This window comes from Amphiprion ocellaris, chromosome 23 (genome assembly GCF_022539595.1).
Source record: "Amphiprion ocellaris isolate individual 3 ecotype Okinawa chromosome 23, ASM2253959v1, whole genome shotgun sequence".
NCBI lineage: Eukaryota > Metazoa > Chordata > Actinopteri > Pomacentridae > Amphiprion > Amphiprion ocellaris.
Window position 1 is genome coordinate 20,089,312 of NC_072788.1, and position 19,877 is coordinate 20,109,188.

The window sequence follows — 19,877 nt, forward strand, 5'->3', positions numbered from 1 at the left end:
TTCTGAATTGTTCCTGTTTTATTTTTTAAATGGAATGTCAGAAGTGAATATGGCTCATTAGGAGGTTTTGTGTTTAGCTTCACATAAGTAGACAAACGTGATGTTCACATAAAAAAAAACCAACATTCACGTAAGCTTCCACATGTAGGTACTGGACTTTCTAGGTGGCACTGCATTTGACTAAAAGGGCTGCTATTACACTGTACAAATACATCATCAAGGCAAAAAATAGTAATAAAAGAGGGCAGAACGGTGAGAGGGTTAAACCTGGTGTGTGCTCATTTAAACACTACTTCAATGAGTGCATTTTGAATGACACTATTGTAGCACACAGTGTTTTTCAACTGCAGTTGTACAGGATTTAAAATTTAATGAACCTCCTGAAACAAAATCCAAGTCTGCAATGAAACCTCTCAGAACACATTAAACTTACCATTATATCGACTGTATGACAAACATTTAGAAAACTGAGTTCAGTTTGACACATTAGCTGGGTAACTAACAAGGTTTTCAATGCGGATTGACTGTTGTTCTATTTGCCATTCCTATTTAACAAATAGTCACCAAAAGATAACACTGAACATTTTTCTGGTCGCAATCCAGTGAATATTAAGGAGCACTTTTGCAGGTTTAACCTTCAAGACTTGATAAAAAATCCAAACTTTCATCCCGTTTTCAAAGCACGTATCCATCCACCCAATTAACAGAAAAATAAATGATGAGCTTCCAACTGGAATGTAATACACAAGGGGCAGTAACTGTCAGTTGTCGATCTGTTTTGGTCTCTGCTGTGGCAGTGTCTGCACATGGGAGGTAGGTGAAGGATCACAATGTGTTTATATAAGGGATGGGATCTACAGGGGTCATGAAGTAAATGTTTGACTGGGATTCATGCAACCATTGTGATTATTTTTGTGATTTCTATTTCTAAAAATTATTCTTCCACTTTAAAAATATTACAGCTGCCATTAATGAAAAAAAAGAGTTCATAAAAGAGCTCAGTTCAAACTCGGGAGAGAACAATGGCATTGCTGATAATTAAGATTCTTGCTGAAACACTGACAAAGCAAAGTGTCGGGGGCATGCAGTTATTTTATTTAAAAAGCAAAGTTGTTTGCATCACATGCCTGTCAGCTGTCTATAGTCAGATCCCTGAAACATGTAATAGCTCCTTATACAAAAATAAAATCACTTGAACCGAGGATCAAGTCTAAATGTAATTATGAACACACAAACTGAATTCCTCAAAGTACAGACGGAGCAGGTTGTTCTGAACTGAGGAAATCAGTGGAAATAATTATGACAGGAAGGTTCAGTTAGGTCTAGCAAAATCCGCCAAGGAGGAAATGTTTTCATTACCAAGCTGATTTTCCTGAAACTTAAAGAGGTGAAGCATGGTCGAACCATTAAATTTGTTGCAGAAATCACATTTCATATAAAAGTGGAAGATTGGCCTTGGTAGAAATCTGCACTCTCCAAATGCACCTTTAGCTTTTAATATTTTCATAAATATTTTTTTTACTTTGTGAACACTTTGAGATCACTTTATTTTGCTAAATATTTTCGTATAAATCTAGAACTGTTATAATTTATGAATCCCTCAGGTTGTAAACATTGTTATCTTCAGCATTCGCTGTAATTGGGTTAAAACCTGCATATAAGTGTGTGTTTGTGTGGCAGACGGTGAAGTGTGGTGGTGCTTCACACGGCAGTGTGCAGTGGGGTTCCTGTGGTGTGTGTGGGGGAGGAGGAGTGTTCAGAGGATGAGGACAGGGAGTGGGAAGAAGCTTCTCTCTGCAGCTCCTCCACCCTCCTCTGGAGCTCCGCTCGTAAGATCAGCATTTCCTTCAGTGTCTGATGCACTGGCACCTGAAACACACAATCACAGTGTTCGAAACAAAGGCCTTCCTCCACAACTAGAATGTAGCTCCAGGAACAAGAAGCACATTATGAGTAAAGTTACATTTTATAAACTTCAATGCTGTAAAAATATACTAGAAATCTTCATTTATAATGTCAATAAAAACAACTTTTAATGTTGCAGCAAAGATCACATAATACAATGAAAGGCACATCTCTAATAAAAAATGCAATATTATGACAAAATTTTATGATAAAGAACTGAAATATATGATAAAAAGTTATTTAATGGAATGAGAAGGGTGACATCAAACATTTATAAGAAGCTGTAATATGAATTTCTTGGCTCATACAGTAGATCATCCATGAGCAGTCTGAAAAAAATAACTGCCTAATGAAACATTAGAAGAACTGAAATTTACTTTTCAAGGAATTCTGGTCATACTGCTCATGCATTTTCTGTCTTTGTTTGCTGATTTTTTTTTTTTTGGAATAATCTGCAAAGGACAACATTTCTCTGACTCTAGATTATTGCCTTGAATACTCCTAAATCACCTAGTAAAGAGACAGCATACCTGTGGTCTCATGCGTGGGTTCCAGCGGGCGTAGTAGCTGGTCCACAGCTCCAGGTGTCTGGAGGAAACCAGTGGATACAAAACATGGTTCTCATAATCCACATAGAAGGGGTTGGTGAAGTCCTCTGGTTGGCTGGTAAGGAAGAGCATCAGACAATTAGATAGTCATTCACTCCACTCACTCACTTCAATGAGGTCAGTATTTTACCTGTTAATGTAGGACCACAGGGACACAGTCTTAGCCTGAACCTCCTGCACAGGACAGAAGAAAACTTTCATTTGACGTGGTTCTTACAGATCCATGACTCTTATTAACAGAAGCAGGAACATACCTTGGCCATCCTCTCCTGTTCACTGTTGTAGAGGAATGTACCAAATAGACAGCTGTAGAGGTGGTCCAGCACTGTGATCAGGAACAGCTCATTGAACTCAAAGGCTGCTGGGAACTGGAGTCAGAAGAAGTCAGAGGAAATATGATGAGAAGCAGCTTCTAAATGTCCTAGAAAGAGCACTTGTACATATACAGAGCATACATGTTTTTAGCATGCCACTCCATGAAAACAAGTAATTAAAGGTATACTCTGGCCTGATAATGACATTTGACATGGGTGTTTGGAGTCTGGATTAAGGACTCTGACCTGTCGACTCATCTGCCAGACGCAGTCAATGAACTGGATGAAGAGAGGTGAGCGCTCCGAGTTTGCATGATTCTCATCACCGTGACCCACCCGCTGCAAAACCGAAATAAACACACATCACAGTGTCATGGATTCGAACTTCTGACCTGATATCAAAGTGCAAAGAGGTGGACCTCTGAAGGTAACCAGCCTGTTCTTTAGGTCCTGCAAGTTGTGAGGTGAAGCTACCACATATAAACCTCATCCCAACACACTGTACCTCATACCTCCTTGGATCACTACCAGCAACACACAATCTTGCCATTGCATAGATGTGCAGGGATTTTAGGAGTGTGGCTCAGTTCCTTACACATTCCTTTTTCTTCTGCATATGTGGTTACTAAGAGAACCAACTGTTCACATATATTTATTCCACAGCTTGACATACAATGTTGTTTCGAGATAATCAACATTAATTGCTTCATCTTTGAGAGGTTGGAATAGTTTGGCTTCAGTGTATTTCTGCAATACTTACTCAACAGAGACAACTTTAAGCAAAGGCGAGTTGCACTACAGTCACCTTTACAATTTTCCAGAAATAACCATTCTAACTGCGATGGAATGGTAATCAGACATCAGACAGATGTAAATGACAACTAAAGGGTGGCCCTAAAGTCTGGACACAAATGAAATCTCATTAAATATAATTTTTTTGCCTTCACAAATTAAATATGGCTTCGTCAAAAGAAGAAAGAGTTGAACTGGTTCTTCTCAGTGGACGTGAAGGATGGACATATCGAAAGATAAGGGTTCGGGTTCGGGTTGGGGAAGTGGAATCCTCCTTGGATGATGTGCATGAACCCTTTGATGCACAACATGGGCCAAAAGTGACCCATATTCAATGGAAAATGGGTATCTCTTGACCCATGTTGTGCATCAAAGAGTTAAATTCATCTGCTATTTGTCCATCCTTCACATCCACTGAGAAGTACCAGTTCAACTCTTTCGTCTTTTGACAAAGCCATATTTAATCTGTGGAGGGAAAAAAATGATAGTTAATGAGATTTCGTATGTGTCCATACTTTAGGGACACTGTAGAACTGACATGTGCTTAGTATACACTGCAATTGGATTCAACAGGGTAAATTATTTGATATGTGGCTTTGTACAGCTTTGTGTACCAATATACCTGTACTTTTACATGTGATGTCATAAATATGCAACACAATGGCAATAATTTCCCTAAGCAGGACCTAAAGTGATGAGTTCTCATCACAAGGGTTCTAGTTAATGAAAACCTTAACAGCCACTGCTCTATGTAACATCTATCAATATCAGGTGTAAAGGGATGTGATCAGATGTTATTATAGGTAATATGTATGTGCAGGTGTAAATGGGACATAGAGGCCATTGTTCTTTTGTGTGAATTTGCTGCAAATGATTCATGTGTGAAAATGTATTTCTATGACACTTTTGTTAGACAGCCAGCCAAGGCTAATGTTTAAATGAAGCTATGATGAAGATAACATTAGATTTACTAGAATAGATTATGATAATTGAGGATGCTGTTCTGTTACTGATACAATACAGTGACATTTTTAAGCAACGAAGTGGTCCAAATGTCTTACAGCAGAAAACTTGTGTCCGAAGCTAATCCACTCCTTCTCCACCAGAACCTGCAAACACAAACACACAGACATAAATGACATTATCATGCTGCACAGATGAAGACTACAGTGTGTAGCTAGTGTTGTGATGTAATGTGTGACCTGGAAGCCTCTGAGTGTGCGGTAGTAGCTGTCCAGCATTAGCATAGCCAAAGAAGTGAGCTGGGCAGTTCTGTCCCAGCCATCGCTGCAATGAACCACCACCGACGTCTTCCCAGACTCCAGCTTGTCTGCTATCTTTGCTGCTCCTGCTAATAACAGCTGAATGAAACAGGAATACATGACAATGTATTACAAGATATTTTTGGTACATTCTTTGCAGGTAAAGATTTATTCAAAAAACTGAAGAATCTTGCTTTAGGAATACACAAACAACTAGTGTCTTGTAGGCTACACAGAGTATTTTGGTATATTTAATAATTCTTTATGACGTCTTTATGTATTTACCCGTATATACTCCAACCAGTGTGTCTGGTCAATCACAGAGTGCCAATGGGCTTCATCTATGGTTGGATAAACTACGTCCTTCATCTTCCTTAGAGACTCCCTCATTACGTGGATGTTCGGGATTTCCAGGAAGTTCAGTTCTACGTTGGAGTAGAAACTTTCACTTTCATACCCTCCATCCTTCGCCTGGATGTGATGGATAAAGCAGAGGTCAGAGTGGAGGGATTGAAAGGATAAAGAGAGTAAATTTCTGAGTGAACAGTAAAGTAAGGGTGATGACAGAGGGAGAAAACAGAGACAAATATCAGTGAGGAGACAAATGTCTGTCTTGCACCTTGTTGGTAATGGCTACACTGCTCTGCCTGGCATCAAATATGGTGAGCTTGTGGGACTGAGCATTGGCATCCATGATGATTTGGAGGAAACGTTCGTCTTCTTTACAGCGACGGTCTGAAGGTCCGACTAATGGCTGGCTGCAGCGCACAATGGTGGCTTGAGACTCTGGATGGATCCAGGACAAGACCTGCAAGGAAAAGCAGGAGCAGTTCAGAACCACTGCTTAAACCAGTGAGCCCTATGCCATGAATTTGAATCATAACTTCGGATCAAAATACTCAATGGATCAGCAAACGTGAATTAGTCTGTTGCTACTTCACAAATAGTGCATTTGTTGGGAAATGACTGCATGTTAAAAAAAAACAAACAAACATGCAACTATATATTTGTGAGCTGTTGTGATTGATTTATGTGTTCAGTTAAGTACCAGTGTGTCTAAGACAGAGAGCTACAGACACACTAACATATAGTTGGTTTTAGTCTTTTTAGAAGAAGTGTTGATAATGAGAAAAATACAAACAGACGGATGAGTGATCCTGTTGGAATACATATAATGCATTTTGGTGGGAAAAAGTAAAACAGCAGGTAAACAGACTGTTTGTCACTAAAATAGTAATTTCAAGCACATCAAAGCATCTTATTTCAGACTGTATAAGGCAACTCATCTTGATTTGTCTCAGTCATCAATGTGCACTTTAATCTGGTTTTGTGCATCTTTAATTTTTGACAATTAATTGCTTATAAGAACAGACTTAAATTCATCCTTTCGTTTTGTAGTGGCTATGTTTTGTGATAATTTCCAGTAATTCTGACAGCAATTTGCAAGTTCAACTAGTTAATGGAACATTTAGAATTTCTAGTAGCATGTTGTGTCATAGGAAGCAAACGTGAGGTCAAGTTGGACCGTTCTGTTTTTAGTTTTTTGTGTTACTGTTTTGAGATTCAAAAATCTGAATTCAAATGTTTGGACTGAGATACAGTTCCTTTATCTAAACAACACCAGGTCAAAAATACAGGTTAATAATATGGTTCATTTACTAGAAAGGAAGGCACATCATTTTACAGATGTCTTGGGGCAAACAAACATGACTAACTATAGCATTAGATAATACAAATGCCTGCTGTAGTTCAATTGTAACAGTGATTTAAAAATCAAATAGTATTTTTTTTTACCCACTGCCAAACAAGATTTATAACAGGTTTAAATCATTCAATTTATTTGCCAAGAACAATGATGCTCACCATGAGGACCTCAACACTTTAAACAATAGCGCTCTCTGTTGCTTCTAGTACAATCCCATCTGACAGCATCAAAATTGCTGACCAAAGAATCTCTCAGAGTCAAAGAGATTATTCTGTCAGCTGCTGTTTCCAAAGGTCAAGAGGGAATAAGGAAACTCAATATTAAAACCTCAGGTGTCTCTCCTCAGAGTGTGCTTCTTGGACTGACCGGTATGCGATGCTTGGCTCTAAACAACGCCACTCGCTTGATGTCATCGTCTGTGATGTTGGTGGGGATGACCAGGATGGAGGGATAGGTGTCACATAGTTCGTAGGTGCTGTTGATCTTACTGATGGTCCAGCTCTCATTAGGTAGGCCCTGAAAAAACATCCAACCAATGGCAAAACAAAGCAGATGATAGCAAAATGACATAATGTTTATACCAACAACACACTGCCACACTAGATCAGAGTACCCTCCCAGCTTTGTCACACTTCATGTGTGTTGTGAGATTTACACATCTAGTTAACTGGTGTATAGTTACCTGACGTCTGTACTCCGCTGCTGCATCATACACCTTCCAGCCATCCACAGGAAACTGCTCCTTGTACAGGAAGGCAAACAGCGGCTGGCAGTGGATGTCACAGGACACATGTTAGTATTCAGTCTCCGTAGAATGATCAGTATTTATGGCTGCTTGAGCAATTACATGCAGTTACAGTTAACTTTATGGACATTTTTTTCTAAACACATCAGTAGTTAGACTTGTGACATTGCCATAGGGTTTGCTTTATAGACAGGCCTGAAACATAAAACAGTGGGGAAAATTAACTGTAATACGTTTAACATTATTCCATTCTGAATGTCTGCAGTCCTATAGTTGTATTATAGTATTACGTAGGTATTAAGAATGACAGGTTTCATTCTTTGATTATATTTTGCGTGGGATCCTCAGATAGCGAGTCTAAAAACCAGTGAGATCGATCCATTTTCTGGAACAGAGACTGAATCTTTTGCCTTTTTTTTCTCAACTGTTTTTTAGCTGGATCATTCTTAGAATAGTTTTATAGTTTTTTCAGAGTTTTTGTCTGTTTGGTTGGAACGTGAGTGTGCAGCGCTTGCTTGAGAAAAGTTTGCAACTGTGAAGAACTGTGTATAATGAATAGGTAAGTGTGAATACACACCTTATTACCTTATCATCAAACAATCAGTTTTATTATCAAAAAATACATGATTATTTATTAAGTAATTGATCAACTGCTTACCATATAATTAAATCACAATCTCTCAGAACCAATAGTGATCTTGTTTATTTTGGACCAAAGCTTTATAAAAAGAAATGTATGTAAAACTTTGCACACATTGCCAAAATAATAGACTGAATACAGTATAGGTGTATATTCTTATACTGTACTGTATCCAATCTGGTCACACCACTATACTCAGTGACTACTTTGAAACACAACATAGACATCTATTCAACCAATAGGAAAGAATAGAATTGATGTGACTGACCAGGCTGTGTGAAAGAGGGAAGGCATGTTTAGTCAAGACCTCCACTATATCTGGCTGGCTCTCCTCTGTTTTATAGGCAAACCTGGGACTCCTCATGTCCTGCAAGCACAAGATAAGAAAATGCATCACTGAGGAGGTCGTCACAGTGACGTGGATTTGCTGCTTTTCTGTTGTATATTGCAGCATAAGCTGCTGCTCTGGAATAAATTACATGATGTAATATAAGGTAATATATATAACTGTTATTGTAAGGTAAAATTCTCAGTCATTTTGTGTCTGTGTGGAAGTGAGACCTTGCAGACCAGCTCCAGTCCTTTGGTGTTCTCTCCCTGGTTGGGAACACTGATGGTCTCCAGTCTGCTGATGACTCCCAGGTTCACATCGAGAACGAAGTGAGACTCCTAAATGTGCACAGACTGACATCAACACACAGCTGCAACCACACACACTGGGAGGTAACAACAGTCCTGCCACTATAACTTGGTGGACAGTCTCTATGTTAAAACACTTCTGAATAGGGCTGAACGATTTGGGGAATACACACTACCGTTCAAAAGTTTAGGGTCACTTATTTTTGAAAGAAAAGCATTTTTTTCAATGAAGATAACATTAAATGAATCAGAAATACAGTCTAGACATTGTTAATGTGGTAAATAATTATTCTAGCTGGAAACAGCTGATTTTTAATAGAATATCTCCATAGGGGTACAGAGGAACATTTCCAGCAACCATCACTCCTGTGTTCTAATGCTACATTGTGTTAGCTAATGATGTTGATGATTAGAAAACCGTTGTGCAGTTATGTTAGCACATGAATAAAAGTGTGAGTTTTCATGCAAAACAGGAAATTGTCTGGGTGACCCCAAACTTCTGAACACTAGTGTATCTAACTGCATATTTTCCTGACTGTGGTTTAAAAATTTCCAGGTGAAGTTTTAATCCTTACAAAAATAATCCTGTGTAATAGACTTAAAATAATATGATGGAGCATTACCACATGACATCATCAAAAGTCGTCAAAAACCTGACTCTCACACAAACAGGACGTCATGAATTTGTAAAGCCTTTGACACAACAGTTTAAACCCTGGGTCAGGCCACTGCATAACATATGTCCTTCAGTGCAGTTGCTGTGACTTATCAACTGCATTTTTTTCAAATCACAATTTCAATTCGAAATTGTTTTTCAGGCCAACTTCTGAGTAAATAATAAAAGCAAACCTACGGTACCTTTTCCACGCTGGTGAAATACAGCTTGTAGTCTGTGATGGTCAAGGTCCCATTAACCAGACCACTGAATGGACAGATATACATCACATCTTTCACTGTGCGTGCACACAGACACAGACACACACACACACACACACGCACACACACACAGGTAAAATTGAAAATATATTAATTCACTGGCAGGTGTGCAGCAAACATTAAGAAAATCTGAGACCTGAGGAATAGTAACTGTGCTGCAGGATAATACACATGAGGACGGTGGTGGACTCAGGGCTGAGCAACAGACAGAAAGAAAGGTACCTGTGGTGTTGATGGTCTCCCCCGGCAGCAGAGGAACTTGGTTCTGGAACATTTTGGCCTGTGCTCCGTATCTCAGAGCCGAAAGGTTCTGTACAGAACACAGACCAGTCAGTGGGACCATAATAACCATCAACATGCAACTAGACCTGCACCATTCACACTAGTACAGCACAGTATCACGATCAGACACTGTCAAATATATAAATAAAGGTCAAGAAATAGGGGTTTCCCTGCATTTCTAATGATTAGAATAGGAGCTGCCCACTTTAGAAATTTCTGTGTCTTAGGCAACACTTGCAGCAAAAAATAAATACAAAAAAAAATCAAAGACCTACTGTTTCCAGCTATGTAGTCGACACATACTACTTGACTCTATGACAAAGTACAATGTGATTCTGTTTAAGAAACTAGCTTTTGTCCAAAGTGATGCTTAAATAAGGTTCATGTAAATATTTCTGCCAGGAATGGACTAATGAAATGAAAAGTGATTAAATCTGAACCGGTTAAAAACAAGAACATGAAAACTGAATGCCATCTCAGTTCTGTTGATACAACAAACTAAAACTTGAAACGTATGCTAGCACCACCCACTGCAAGAAATACAAGTTTCAACTTTTTTCAAATGTCTTCTGATAAGGGGACCAACAAGCTGAAGAAAAACCTGATAGATAATTAATCTTGGGGGGAAAAAAAGGTCAGAGTTCTTTGTATTCCACATATGTAACGCAACTTAAAACAAAATGGAAGTGAAGATGATCGTTGTTAGTAACAATTTTCAAATTCTCTAGTAAATATAACTTAAATAAGCATCTCTGACAGGTGGCAGTGTAGTAGCAACATGAGAAAATAACACTGATTACAGCAGAGTGTATACAGTGCTGAGTGCTAACATGTTGCAAGTTCTGTTGTCCAAAGAAAAAAAGGCAGTTTAAGGTGTAAACACACTTGGCACATCTTAAACTCTTTTTGTTTGATTGTCTTTGATTATTATTAATGATTATTGTGGCATATAATACAAGTCTTCATCTAGCACTTCCCAAAGGTCTTTTTTTTAGACTTGTACTGTCTCTTATTGTTTTTCTCACTCCAGATAATTTCATACAGTCTCTATAATATTAGGTCTGGATTCTGTGGAGGTCAGTCCATCACTGTCAGTGATCTTCTATCTTCACATCTGATTTTACTGCATTAGCAGTATGCTTAGGGTCACTGTCAGACTGAAAAATAAACCTGCTGTCAACCAGACGCTTTCTTGTCCTTTTCAGCATTTATGATGCCATCATTTCAGAGAGTAGCCCCAACAATACCGGGGTACAAACACAGCCCCAATCCATAAGAGGCCCTTCACCATGTTTACCAAAGGCTACAGCACTCTTTCTTGTACCTCTCTCCAACTCCCAACAATCAATAAGAAAGTTTTGACATGTCCTGAAAGAAACCTTATGTAATACATCATAAGATTAGTGCAGTAAATGTCTTATTGTCTGTCCAAAAGAGTGGTGTGCATAAGTGCAAATAGATTCACACTAAATACTTGCCACATTAGCCTATACCAGTTTTTTTTCAGAATTTTTTATTTTTTTTAATATTGTGTACATGTTTCCTGTATAATTTCCACATGTAATTTAGTATTTCACTTCTATAATGCTGATGGACAACTGAGACATTGTTTTAAAAAGAATGGTGAAAAATGACAGACCAAACAATGAGATATCCTGACTTTTTGTATTGGTATGGGGAAACACAAAAAAACACAGGCTCCTACAATTCCCAGAATACACCTTTCATAAGGTTCTTCCTGTCTGGAAAACGTGTTTATTGCTGGAAGAGGATAGGGAGACAGCAGAATGAGGCCAGCAGACCAGAAGAGGGAGGAGCAAGGAAGAAGTAAACAGGGGAAAGACAGAGAGAGACTTGCCAAAGCATTGGAAGGATGCTCAGAATCACTTTCTCCATGGTGACAAAGCCCTTCATCCTGTGAATCCTGTTGCAGGGGAAAGCCAGCATGGAGAAAGTGAGAGAAAACAAGAGAGAAAGATAGATTATACAGTAAATAGATGTGTGTTTGTAGTCATTTCCCACTCCCTGCAGTGCTGAGAGTGGTGCCTTCTTGTATGGAATGATGAGGGGATTCACATTAGTTCTTTGATATAACAGAAAAGCAGAAAAACATGTTTACTGGAACCTTCAGAAACTCCTGTAGGTGAACCCCAACACATTTAGTGCTGATTGACTCTGAAAGGTTCACTATAACCAAGCTGAAAACATATACTATCCTGATGACATTTAGACTACAAACAGCCCATAATGCAACACTCTCTGTAGACGATTGTCACACTGATATCCATAGCTGAAATAATCAGTTGTGTAAATAATTAGTCAACTGATTGATAATCAATTAGGCAAGAGTTTCATAATTATTAATTTTAGTCATCTTTAAACAAAAATGCCCCAAGTTAATTTGTGCTATCTTCTCCAATGTGAGCAGTGGCTATTTTGTGGTTTTCTGTCATAGCAAACTCATAGTAAACTGTTGCTGAGACATAAAGGCAACAACTTGAAAGTGCTGTTTTTCACTATTTTGTGAAATCAACTGACAATGAAAATAACTGGTGGCAGACATACAGTCCTCTTACAATGGAAAAATATGGTTAAGCAACCTAAGCAATTTAATAAAATACAGCTTTGCAACAAATTAACTCAATATTAACTAAAACAATTCCAGGTGTAAATCCAGATTTTTACAAAAGGGCTACAAGACAGATAATGGAGAACCCCACACAGTAAATATTGTTCTTCAGTGTTGCAATTTGTTTTAACAAATATGCATTAATAATAAATGATGTGGATCTTATTACTACTGACTAAATCTGGCCTTTGGGACTCCTGAGGGTCTGGAGCCTCTATGCAGTTCCTCATGTTCCCCTGTTGGTAACATCTGGGCCACTGTTGGCGTAACAGTGAGGTATGACACTATGTTCACATTACTAATTTGAAACAAATGGATTTTCCCCCATGATAAGTCCAACATAGAATGCCTTGATTGACCAATCGGGAGGCAAGTATTAATCAAAGTGGAAACCACTGGCAGTTCAAACACAGTGGCAGTGACGTTTCTCTAGGTTCTGCAGCCAACAGACAGGACCAAATAGAAGAACTAATGTTACAGCAACTTCACTGAACAATTAAAAGATAGAATGAAAATTAGTGAACAACCGGAGAGATGAATATGACTGGGTGCATTACAATTCTACTATTAACAACCCAAAGCGGCTGATGAGTTAGTGATATTAGATGGATAGTGTTAGCAGCTGTGCAATTTACTATTAAGCCCCTTTCAGACACTGGACATGAAACATTGCTGGGTTCATCAGTCTGTTAAAGTGACAGCATTCTGTCATTCAAGCCCCATTTCCTTTAATGGTCCTTACAACTGCCGGAGAAAGGTAATCATGTGATATTTGTCATTCACATGAGACTAGTCAATGCACCAAATGATGTATGGTACATAATAGTGCAATAACAGAATAAACTAAACTAATAGCAGCTGATCAAAGTGTCCCAGGAACAAACAGTCCAGTTTATTCTTGTTGTCTTAAATAGTGAAACTTAAAGCTCAGGTCTCAACCTGAGGACTTCTGCGATGTGACAAAATATTTAACTGCAGCTGATAAGCTGTGATTCTGTGTGAGAGTTCACCCATCTGAGGTGAAGAAATGTTCACAGCTGCTGTTGGATAATGACTGGTTCTTTCTTCAAGTTGGAATTATTTGCAATTAAACCTAATTAAGTTATTACTCTTGATCCCTGCGTAAACGTGTGCAGCTCTCTCTCTTTGGAGACACTTGTGGATCCTACCACTGTTTGATGCTGCAGGTTTGTAATGAACTACATAGAAATAGTTCTATATAGCTGGAAGCTCACATTTCTGATGTGAACACATGCAGACCTACACAGTGTGACATGCCATTGGATCTGGGTCTGAGAAAGTTTATAATTATATTTTATTGGAGAATAAAATAGTTTTTTGTGCATAGCTATAAATTTGTGTATTTCTTCTATAAAGCTGGGCATTTTAACATGAGGGGCCATGGGGACTGACCCCCTTTAGGAATAAGCCTCGAGTGGGCATTCAAGGAACTGCAGTTTTTGTTCACTTAAGCGTTGGCCTCATTTTTCAGTCCTAGAGATTGCTGAATAGTCTGATTTCATGTTATAAACTGGAGTCACTATGGAAAGGGGCACACGTGCATGAGCTTCATTTCCACTTTCAGATTATTCAGAAATGGATGTAGAAATGGCTTTACATGCATCCATGGCACACTACAGTGGCTATTCATTGCACATGAGCCATTAAGTCATCACATGTACCTGTAAACCATAACTGCAGTAAAATTTACAGTATAGTATTTCAGTTATCTTTATTAAACATCAGAAGCACGATTAATAATTATTCTAGAGCTTATAACGAAACTGATTTTGCAAAGTGCTTTGAATTTCAAAAACAAATTGAAAGACAACCGAGAACTAATTATTCAAATGTAAATAAAAAGAACGCTAAAATTCATCACTCATAAATAATTTAGAATAATTAAGTGTAGCTCTGAGTGACATTTTTAGCTAGACAGGTGACTTTTGTGCCTGAGCAAGTGAAAGATAAATTTACTTGTACAAAATGCAAATGTCTCAATGTCAGATTTATCAGACTAAGGTGATCCACCTGCTGCAAAACAAGTGACATAAATATTTATGACATATGATATTATTGTTATTTTTACAAGAAAAAGGAAGATTTCACCAAATTAACATAAGAGAACAAAGCAAAAGCATGACAAAAGTCACAGTAAGTGGAAAAAAAGATGGAGAGCACACTGAGCAGAAAGAGAGGGAGCTCAGTTCTATCTCTGACCGACGCAAGAAACACAGTTAACCTCTGCTCTCAGACATCACTGACAGATCTAACCTGTCTGCAGTTACACTCACACAACTTGGCCACAAAATCACTTCCAGTTAATGTCACATGAAAACAGGAAACACATCTACGCATTCTAAAAAGTCAGAATCAAAGACCGTGTAACAAGCTGTGACAGGTGTGAGCATCCAACTGGTCTTGGACCTGCTCTATTCCAGCAACAGATTTTATATGACCTTAGCATTTATTTGTCGGATGACAATTTGCCAAAAAAATGTGACATTCCTATCTGATTACTGTACCTATAAACTGTTTCTCTGAAAGATTTACAAAATATTTACTGCATCACAGCCCCGCTGAAAGACTGATCATAATTAGAGGGTAGTGTGCGCTTTAAATGTAGTGCATCTATCAGGCAACAACCTGATAAGAGAACAACTCTTACCCTGGGATTCAGCCTCTTGGACACCTAGAGGTTAAACACGTCACATGACACACACACACACACACACACACACACACACACACACACACACACACACACACACACACACGGAAATGTAAACAGAACACATGTAGTTAACATGAAATGGAAACCACTACATTCACAATATGACATCTATACTCAAAATTACTTTTACTCCAGGGAATTCAACAATTGTGACAAATGGGTGAAAACAGGCAAGAGCCCAAAGCAATTACAAAAGCAAAAATGCACTGCAAACTAAAAAAAAAACTTCAGCAAATACAACTGCGAAAAGCTGCTAAAATACAGGGGACGTGCAGAACAGCCAAGCAAATATATAGTATTTGTAAATTCAAATGCAAGCCACAGTAAAGCACTGGATGTGCCACATCATGTCAGACATCTGTGGATTATCCTATCTAAGTGTAATGATTAATGTACAAACTTAATTCCATTCACCTCTATTAGTGGAGGCAGAAGCTGAGATGGACAAATGTCTCCAAAGTAGGACAAATAATATCAAAAGTCTCTGCATGGAGAACCAGCTGAAACTGTTTGATTTGGTCGAATTGTTTTCTAAACCATGACACTGACATTTCTTATCTAGATTTCTAATTAGTATCCATGTAAACATCTACATTAAATCTGATCAACGTCAATTTAAGTACTTACATACTGTTAATATTTTGTTAGCTTTCAACAGCAACACCAAGACTCATGAGAGCAATAGTTATTGCACCTTTCTTCCCTGTAGCTATACTTAAACACTCTTGAGGTGAAAATCCCATTTTTTCTCTTGTCAGTATGTCCATATGTGTGTCTATATACTGAAGATGAATCATGAGAAAATTCAACTCATTTAGACTAAGATTCAGACTTTTGGAGTTTCATATATAACAGACCTAATGAGCAGATCCTGTCTACTTACAGGGTGCTGCTTTCTGTATCATTATTCTTCATCAGAATGGGTTTATGGCTCAGACACGTATGGCTGTATTACTTCAATATTACAACACAACATTTGTTGATGTAAAGTAATTTTAAAGTGTTTGAGATCAGCTGAAGGTGAGCTGATATGCTCAAGCTGTTGTGAGTGGGGAAGGGTAGGTGAAATGAGAGGCGAGGATGTCAAAGATCAAAAGATTTAAAGCATTTAAGGATTATTTTCATCAGAAAAACTTCAATACATGGGGGGGGTTAACAAACAAACAAACAACAACAAAAAAAGACACTGAAGTCAGCAGGAGTAGCTGCAAAACTGAACCCACTCAAAGTATCTGGTTTTAGTTTTAGCCAAGGGTGACGTCATGTTGTTGCATAAAGAGCATCAACACCGCACACGAGCAGGAGTATTATAGTGAGGCTATGGTAAATAGTTAACTATGTTAGTGTTTCTATACATGTAGTATTACCCGACTTGTCTTCAACAGATACAGGGAAGCCACTTCCCATGTACACAATGCAGTGAAGAGGGTCTTCCAACTCTGGGCTGTTTGTGTTTGCCAGATGAGCTACACGGCCAGAGGCTAACTTGGCTAGCATGGTTTAGTCAACAGAGAACAACTGCTCCACTGACCACATGTCGCAAAACTACACATCCCTACCAACTACATACAGTATGCATCCAGATATGTTTTTTCTTCTCTCAAACCAATGAAAGCACCAATTCCAATATTCAATAAGCAAATATGTGCTTTGGTTGAGAGCTGTAACTGTAGTAAGCAGGCTGGTGACAGACAGAAGCACAAGTAAAAATATACAGTGGCTGATCTAAACAACGGCAACAGGAGTCGTACAGCACATTCACATACAATTAAGACGCAATGCCCTGCACCACATTGCACATACAGCACATGTGCTCATAGATTCATACAGACATTTCTGATAGCCTTACCATGAAATCTGGTCTTCTCCCAGCCTATTAGTTACAAAACACAAACTGATGAGAAATACTGCCAGCAGTGTGAATGTATGGGTGTTAAGCTGTTAGCTACCTTGTTGTCTCTGTTCACAAAGTCTGGTTGGACTGATCCTGAGATCTGACTGGAGATAGTGGCTGCTATCAGCTGTTTACACCACTCTACGTGAGAACCTGTTGGACTGAGGAAAAGAAGAGGAATAATGAGCTGACACATATTCATCAAAAATATAACATACTTTTTCCATTTGCTTGAACAGTTGTTTTCCCTGGAAACTCATCATTTGTAAATGTTTCATGTTAACACGTTTCAGGTCAAAAAAGCACAGAGGTGAATAGAACATCATTCTGTATAATAATAACATCAAAATGTATAATATTATTGAAGCTGTGAACTATCAAAGTAAAGCCAGCCTTTTTGTTTTTTTATGTAGATCACAGCTATCATTTGAAACAACCATTCATTTACCTGTCCGGTTTTAGGAAATACTATATATAGATCGCAAAACTATGAATACTTCGCTATATTTTTCAGCGTGAATTACAATTAATTATCTAAATCAAAAAGCACAGTGTCTCAGTGGTTAGCACTTTTGCCTCGCAACTAGAAGATCCCCGGCTTGCGTCCTGGCCTTCCCAGGATCTTTCTGCATGGAGTTTGCATGTTCTCCCTGTGCATGCATGGGATTTCTCCGAGTTCTCTGGTTTCCTCCCACAGTCCAAAAACTAAATTGTCCATAGGTGTGAATGTGAATGTGAATGTTTGTCTCTGTATGTGTAGCCCTTTGATAGGCTGGTGACCTGTCCAGGGTGTCCCCTGCCTTCAAGGCAGTCAGCTGGGATAGACTCCAGCCCCCCGCCGCCCTAATGAGGATTAAGCGATGTATAGATAACGGATGGATGTTTTTGGACTCTGGGAGGAAGCGGAGCACCCAGAGAAAACCCACGCATGCACGGGGAGAACATGCAAACTCCATGCAGAAAGATCCCAGGCCCAGGATGGGATGCGAACAGGGGATCTTCTAGATGCAAGGCAACAGTGCTAACCACCGATCCACTGTGCAGCCCTCCATTAATTATGGTTTGGAGAATTGATTTTAAAAAAAAGATATTGAAAATCTGAAAAATATTGAGTAACTGGCCTGGCAGATAATTGGATGAGCAGCTTCGTTTTCCATGGTGTCATCAACAACACAGTATGTTTGCTGACATCACAGACTGCAGATGTGATGTCACTTAACAAGTAGTTAGCATGTGTCTCCCTTTCTTTGAAATAACACAAAAACTGTACCAGACAGAATCATTTAGGAATAGAATATGTACTTGGAACGTGCATACAAATGTGCAGCACTTGCCACTGTCAGGTGTTTCATCCTTTAACCTGTTTTAGCCTGAACAGAACAGCACAAACCTCTTTGAAACAAATTATCATCTGTGCAACAGCGGCTCCTACGGTCGAGATGCTGCCACAGAATACTGTCAAATGCTGCTTTCATGTGCAAGATTCTACATTTCCAGATATTATTCACCATTAAATTCAGGGAAACATTTTGCTTCCTTCTACGTTTATAATGGCAGAGCAATTTTCCTGAGCGGATAGTAGGTGTGTCAGTTAGTAAACAGGGTTACAGTAAACATTAGTGCTAGCATCGCCTACAGTATCCTGCTGTGGCCGACATTAGCAGTAGCTATTTAATTCGAAACTATTTGTAGCTGCTGTTGTCTAGTTATGGAGGTTGTTAGACCATATTCTTCCCTCGAACAGCACGTTAGGCGTTCTTATGCTGGTTCTAATACAGCATTGTGGTGTACTCGTAGCCTGTTCACCGTTAGCTAGTAACTGGTAGGGTGTACCGCCACTCAACGCTCCAGTCAGAAATACGGCAATTTGCAGTAACCACTGCTAACCGGAAAGACTCCGAGGGCACTTTCAAAAGTTTAAATGTTTATAAAACAAGCGCTATTCTGTGGTTTTGGTCTACGCCGAATATAAAGGTATGATTCGGGAAATAGTTTGAGATATATTTTGTGCGACTTTGGTACAGTGGAAAGTCAAGACATCTCTAAATGCGAGTAATAGCATTTAGAGATGTCTTAATAGCGAGTCCACTCACCTGTCCAGGGCATCACCGGCGCCTGGTCCGCTGGTCGGGGAGCCCCAGGGGTTTCTGTTCGGCCCTGCTCCGTCCGCCGCTCCGGCCTGCTTCTCCATCTGCCAGACAACTGTTTACTTTCTGGGTCAGCGGGGCGGGGGTGGATGCTTTCCTCTGATACAGTGCAAAGATGCGGATGAAGTTAAACCTCGGGTGAACTCCAGTATCCTCCTTCTGCAGACGCCGCCCTTTGTTTGGTCAGGAGCGGCGGTCGTTAGTAAAATCTGCTCAGGTTTTCTGGCGGGTCTCGTTGCTTCGTCTCTTTTGGTTATTTGCGCTTCCTACTGACTGCTTTACTCACATCTCTTCCTCGCTCTGTAGCGCCGCCCAGTTAAAACCTACTAGAAATGCGATGAAAATGAAAGATGAGAGGAAGCGAGACACAATGACAGTGATGTAGCAGCTGGAACATGTAATCCGGTTTAGTTTGTCGTCTGAGCTGGATCCGGTGTAATTTAACCGATGTAGTCCGTCTTTTTGAGCAGCTTCACGGTTAGATTCACTTTGATCCATATAGAGGACAAATGTAAAAGGTAAATGTGAAACTAAGCTATGAAATGACCTATGCTAAGTGCTGCACATCTGGGAAGGAACTTCTCTCGTTACCTGTGCTTTCTTTTTCACTTTTTCTGCTACTGCTATTTGACTAATGTTATGTTT

The 19,877-nt window shown here is 39.1% G+C and overlaps 1 protein-coding gene across 7 annotated transcripts; it reads right to left on the bottom strand.

Moving 5' to 3' along the window:
- Window positions 1–19,568, bottom strand: mtmr1a (myotubularin related protein 1a). 7 transcript variants are annotated; one of them, XM_023263602.3, is made up of 20 exons: window positions 19,179–19,568; window positions 17,141–17,246; window positions 17,041–17,064; window positions 15,126–15,149; window positions 11,687–11,752; window positions 9,769–9,856; window positions 9,469–9,563; window positions 8,533–8,640; window positions 8,240–8,338; window positions 7,269–7,352; window positions 6,953–7,102; window positions 5,501–5,689; window positions 5,167–5,352; window positions 4,822–4,980; window positions 4,681–4,728; window positions 3,074–3,166; window positions 2,768–2,881; window positions 2,644–2,687; window positions 2,436–2,568; window positions 1–1,869 (listed from the first exon to the last, which is right to left on the bottom strand). In XM_023263602.3, the coding sequence occupies exons 1-20, from the start codon at window positions 19,274–19,276 to the stop codon at window positions 1,702–1,704; spliced, it is 2,076 nt and encodes a 691-aa protein (XP_023119370.2). In that variant the 5' UTR covers window positions 19,277–19,568; the 3' UTR covers window positions 1–1,701. The 7 variants fall into 7 exon arrangements, with proteins under 7 accessions (XP_023119370.2, XP_023119371.2, XP_023119373.2 ...); XM_023263603.3 differs by lacking the exon at window positions 17,041–17,064 and having other exon boundaries at window positions 19,179–19,567; XM_023263605.3 differs by lacking the exon at window positions 11,687–11,752 and having other exon boundaries at window positions 19,179–19,565.
- Window positions 19,569–19,877: the final 309 nt, after the last annotated feature.

Bases quoted from the DNA above. Each gene is read 5' to 3' on its own strand.
- mtmr1a (XM_023263602.3), bottom strand. From the start codon at position 19,276: ATGGAGAAGCAGGCCGGAGCGGCGGACGGAGCAGGGCCGAACAGAAAC. The intron at 17,065-17,140 runs GTAGCTAACAGC...TGTAACTAATAG, and splicing joins TTGTGAACAGAGACAACAAG to GCTGGGAGAAGACCAGATTT. The intron at 5,353-5,500 runs GTGCAAGACAGA...CATCACATCCAG, and splicing joins GTGTAGCCATTACCAACAAG to GCGAAGGATGGAGGGTATGA.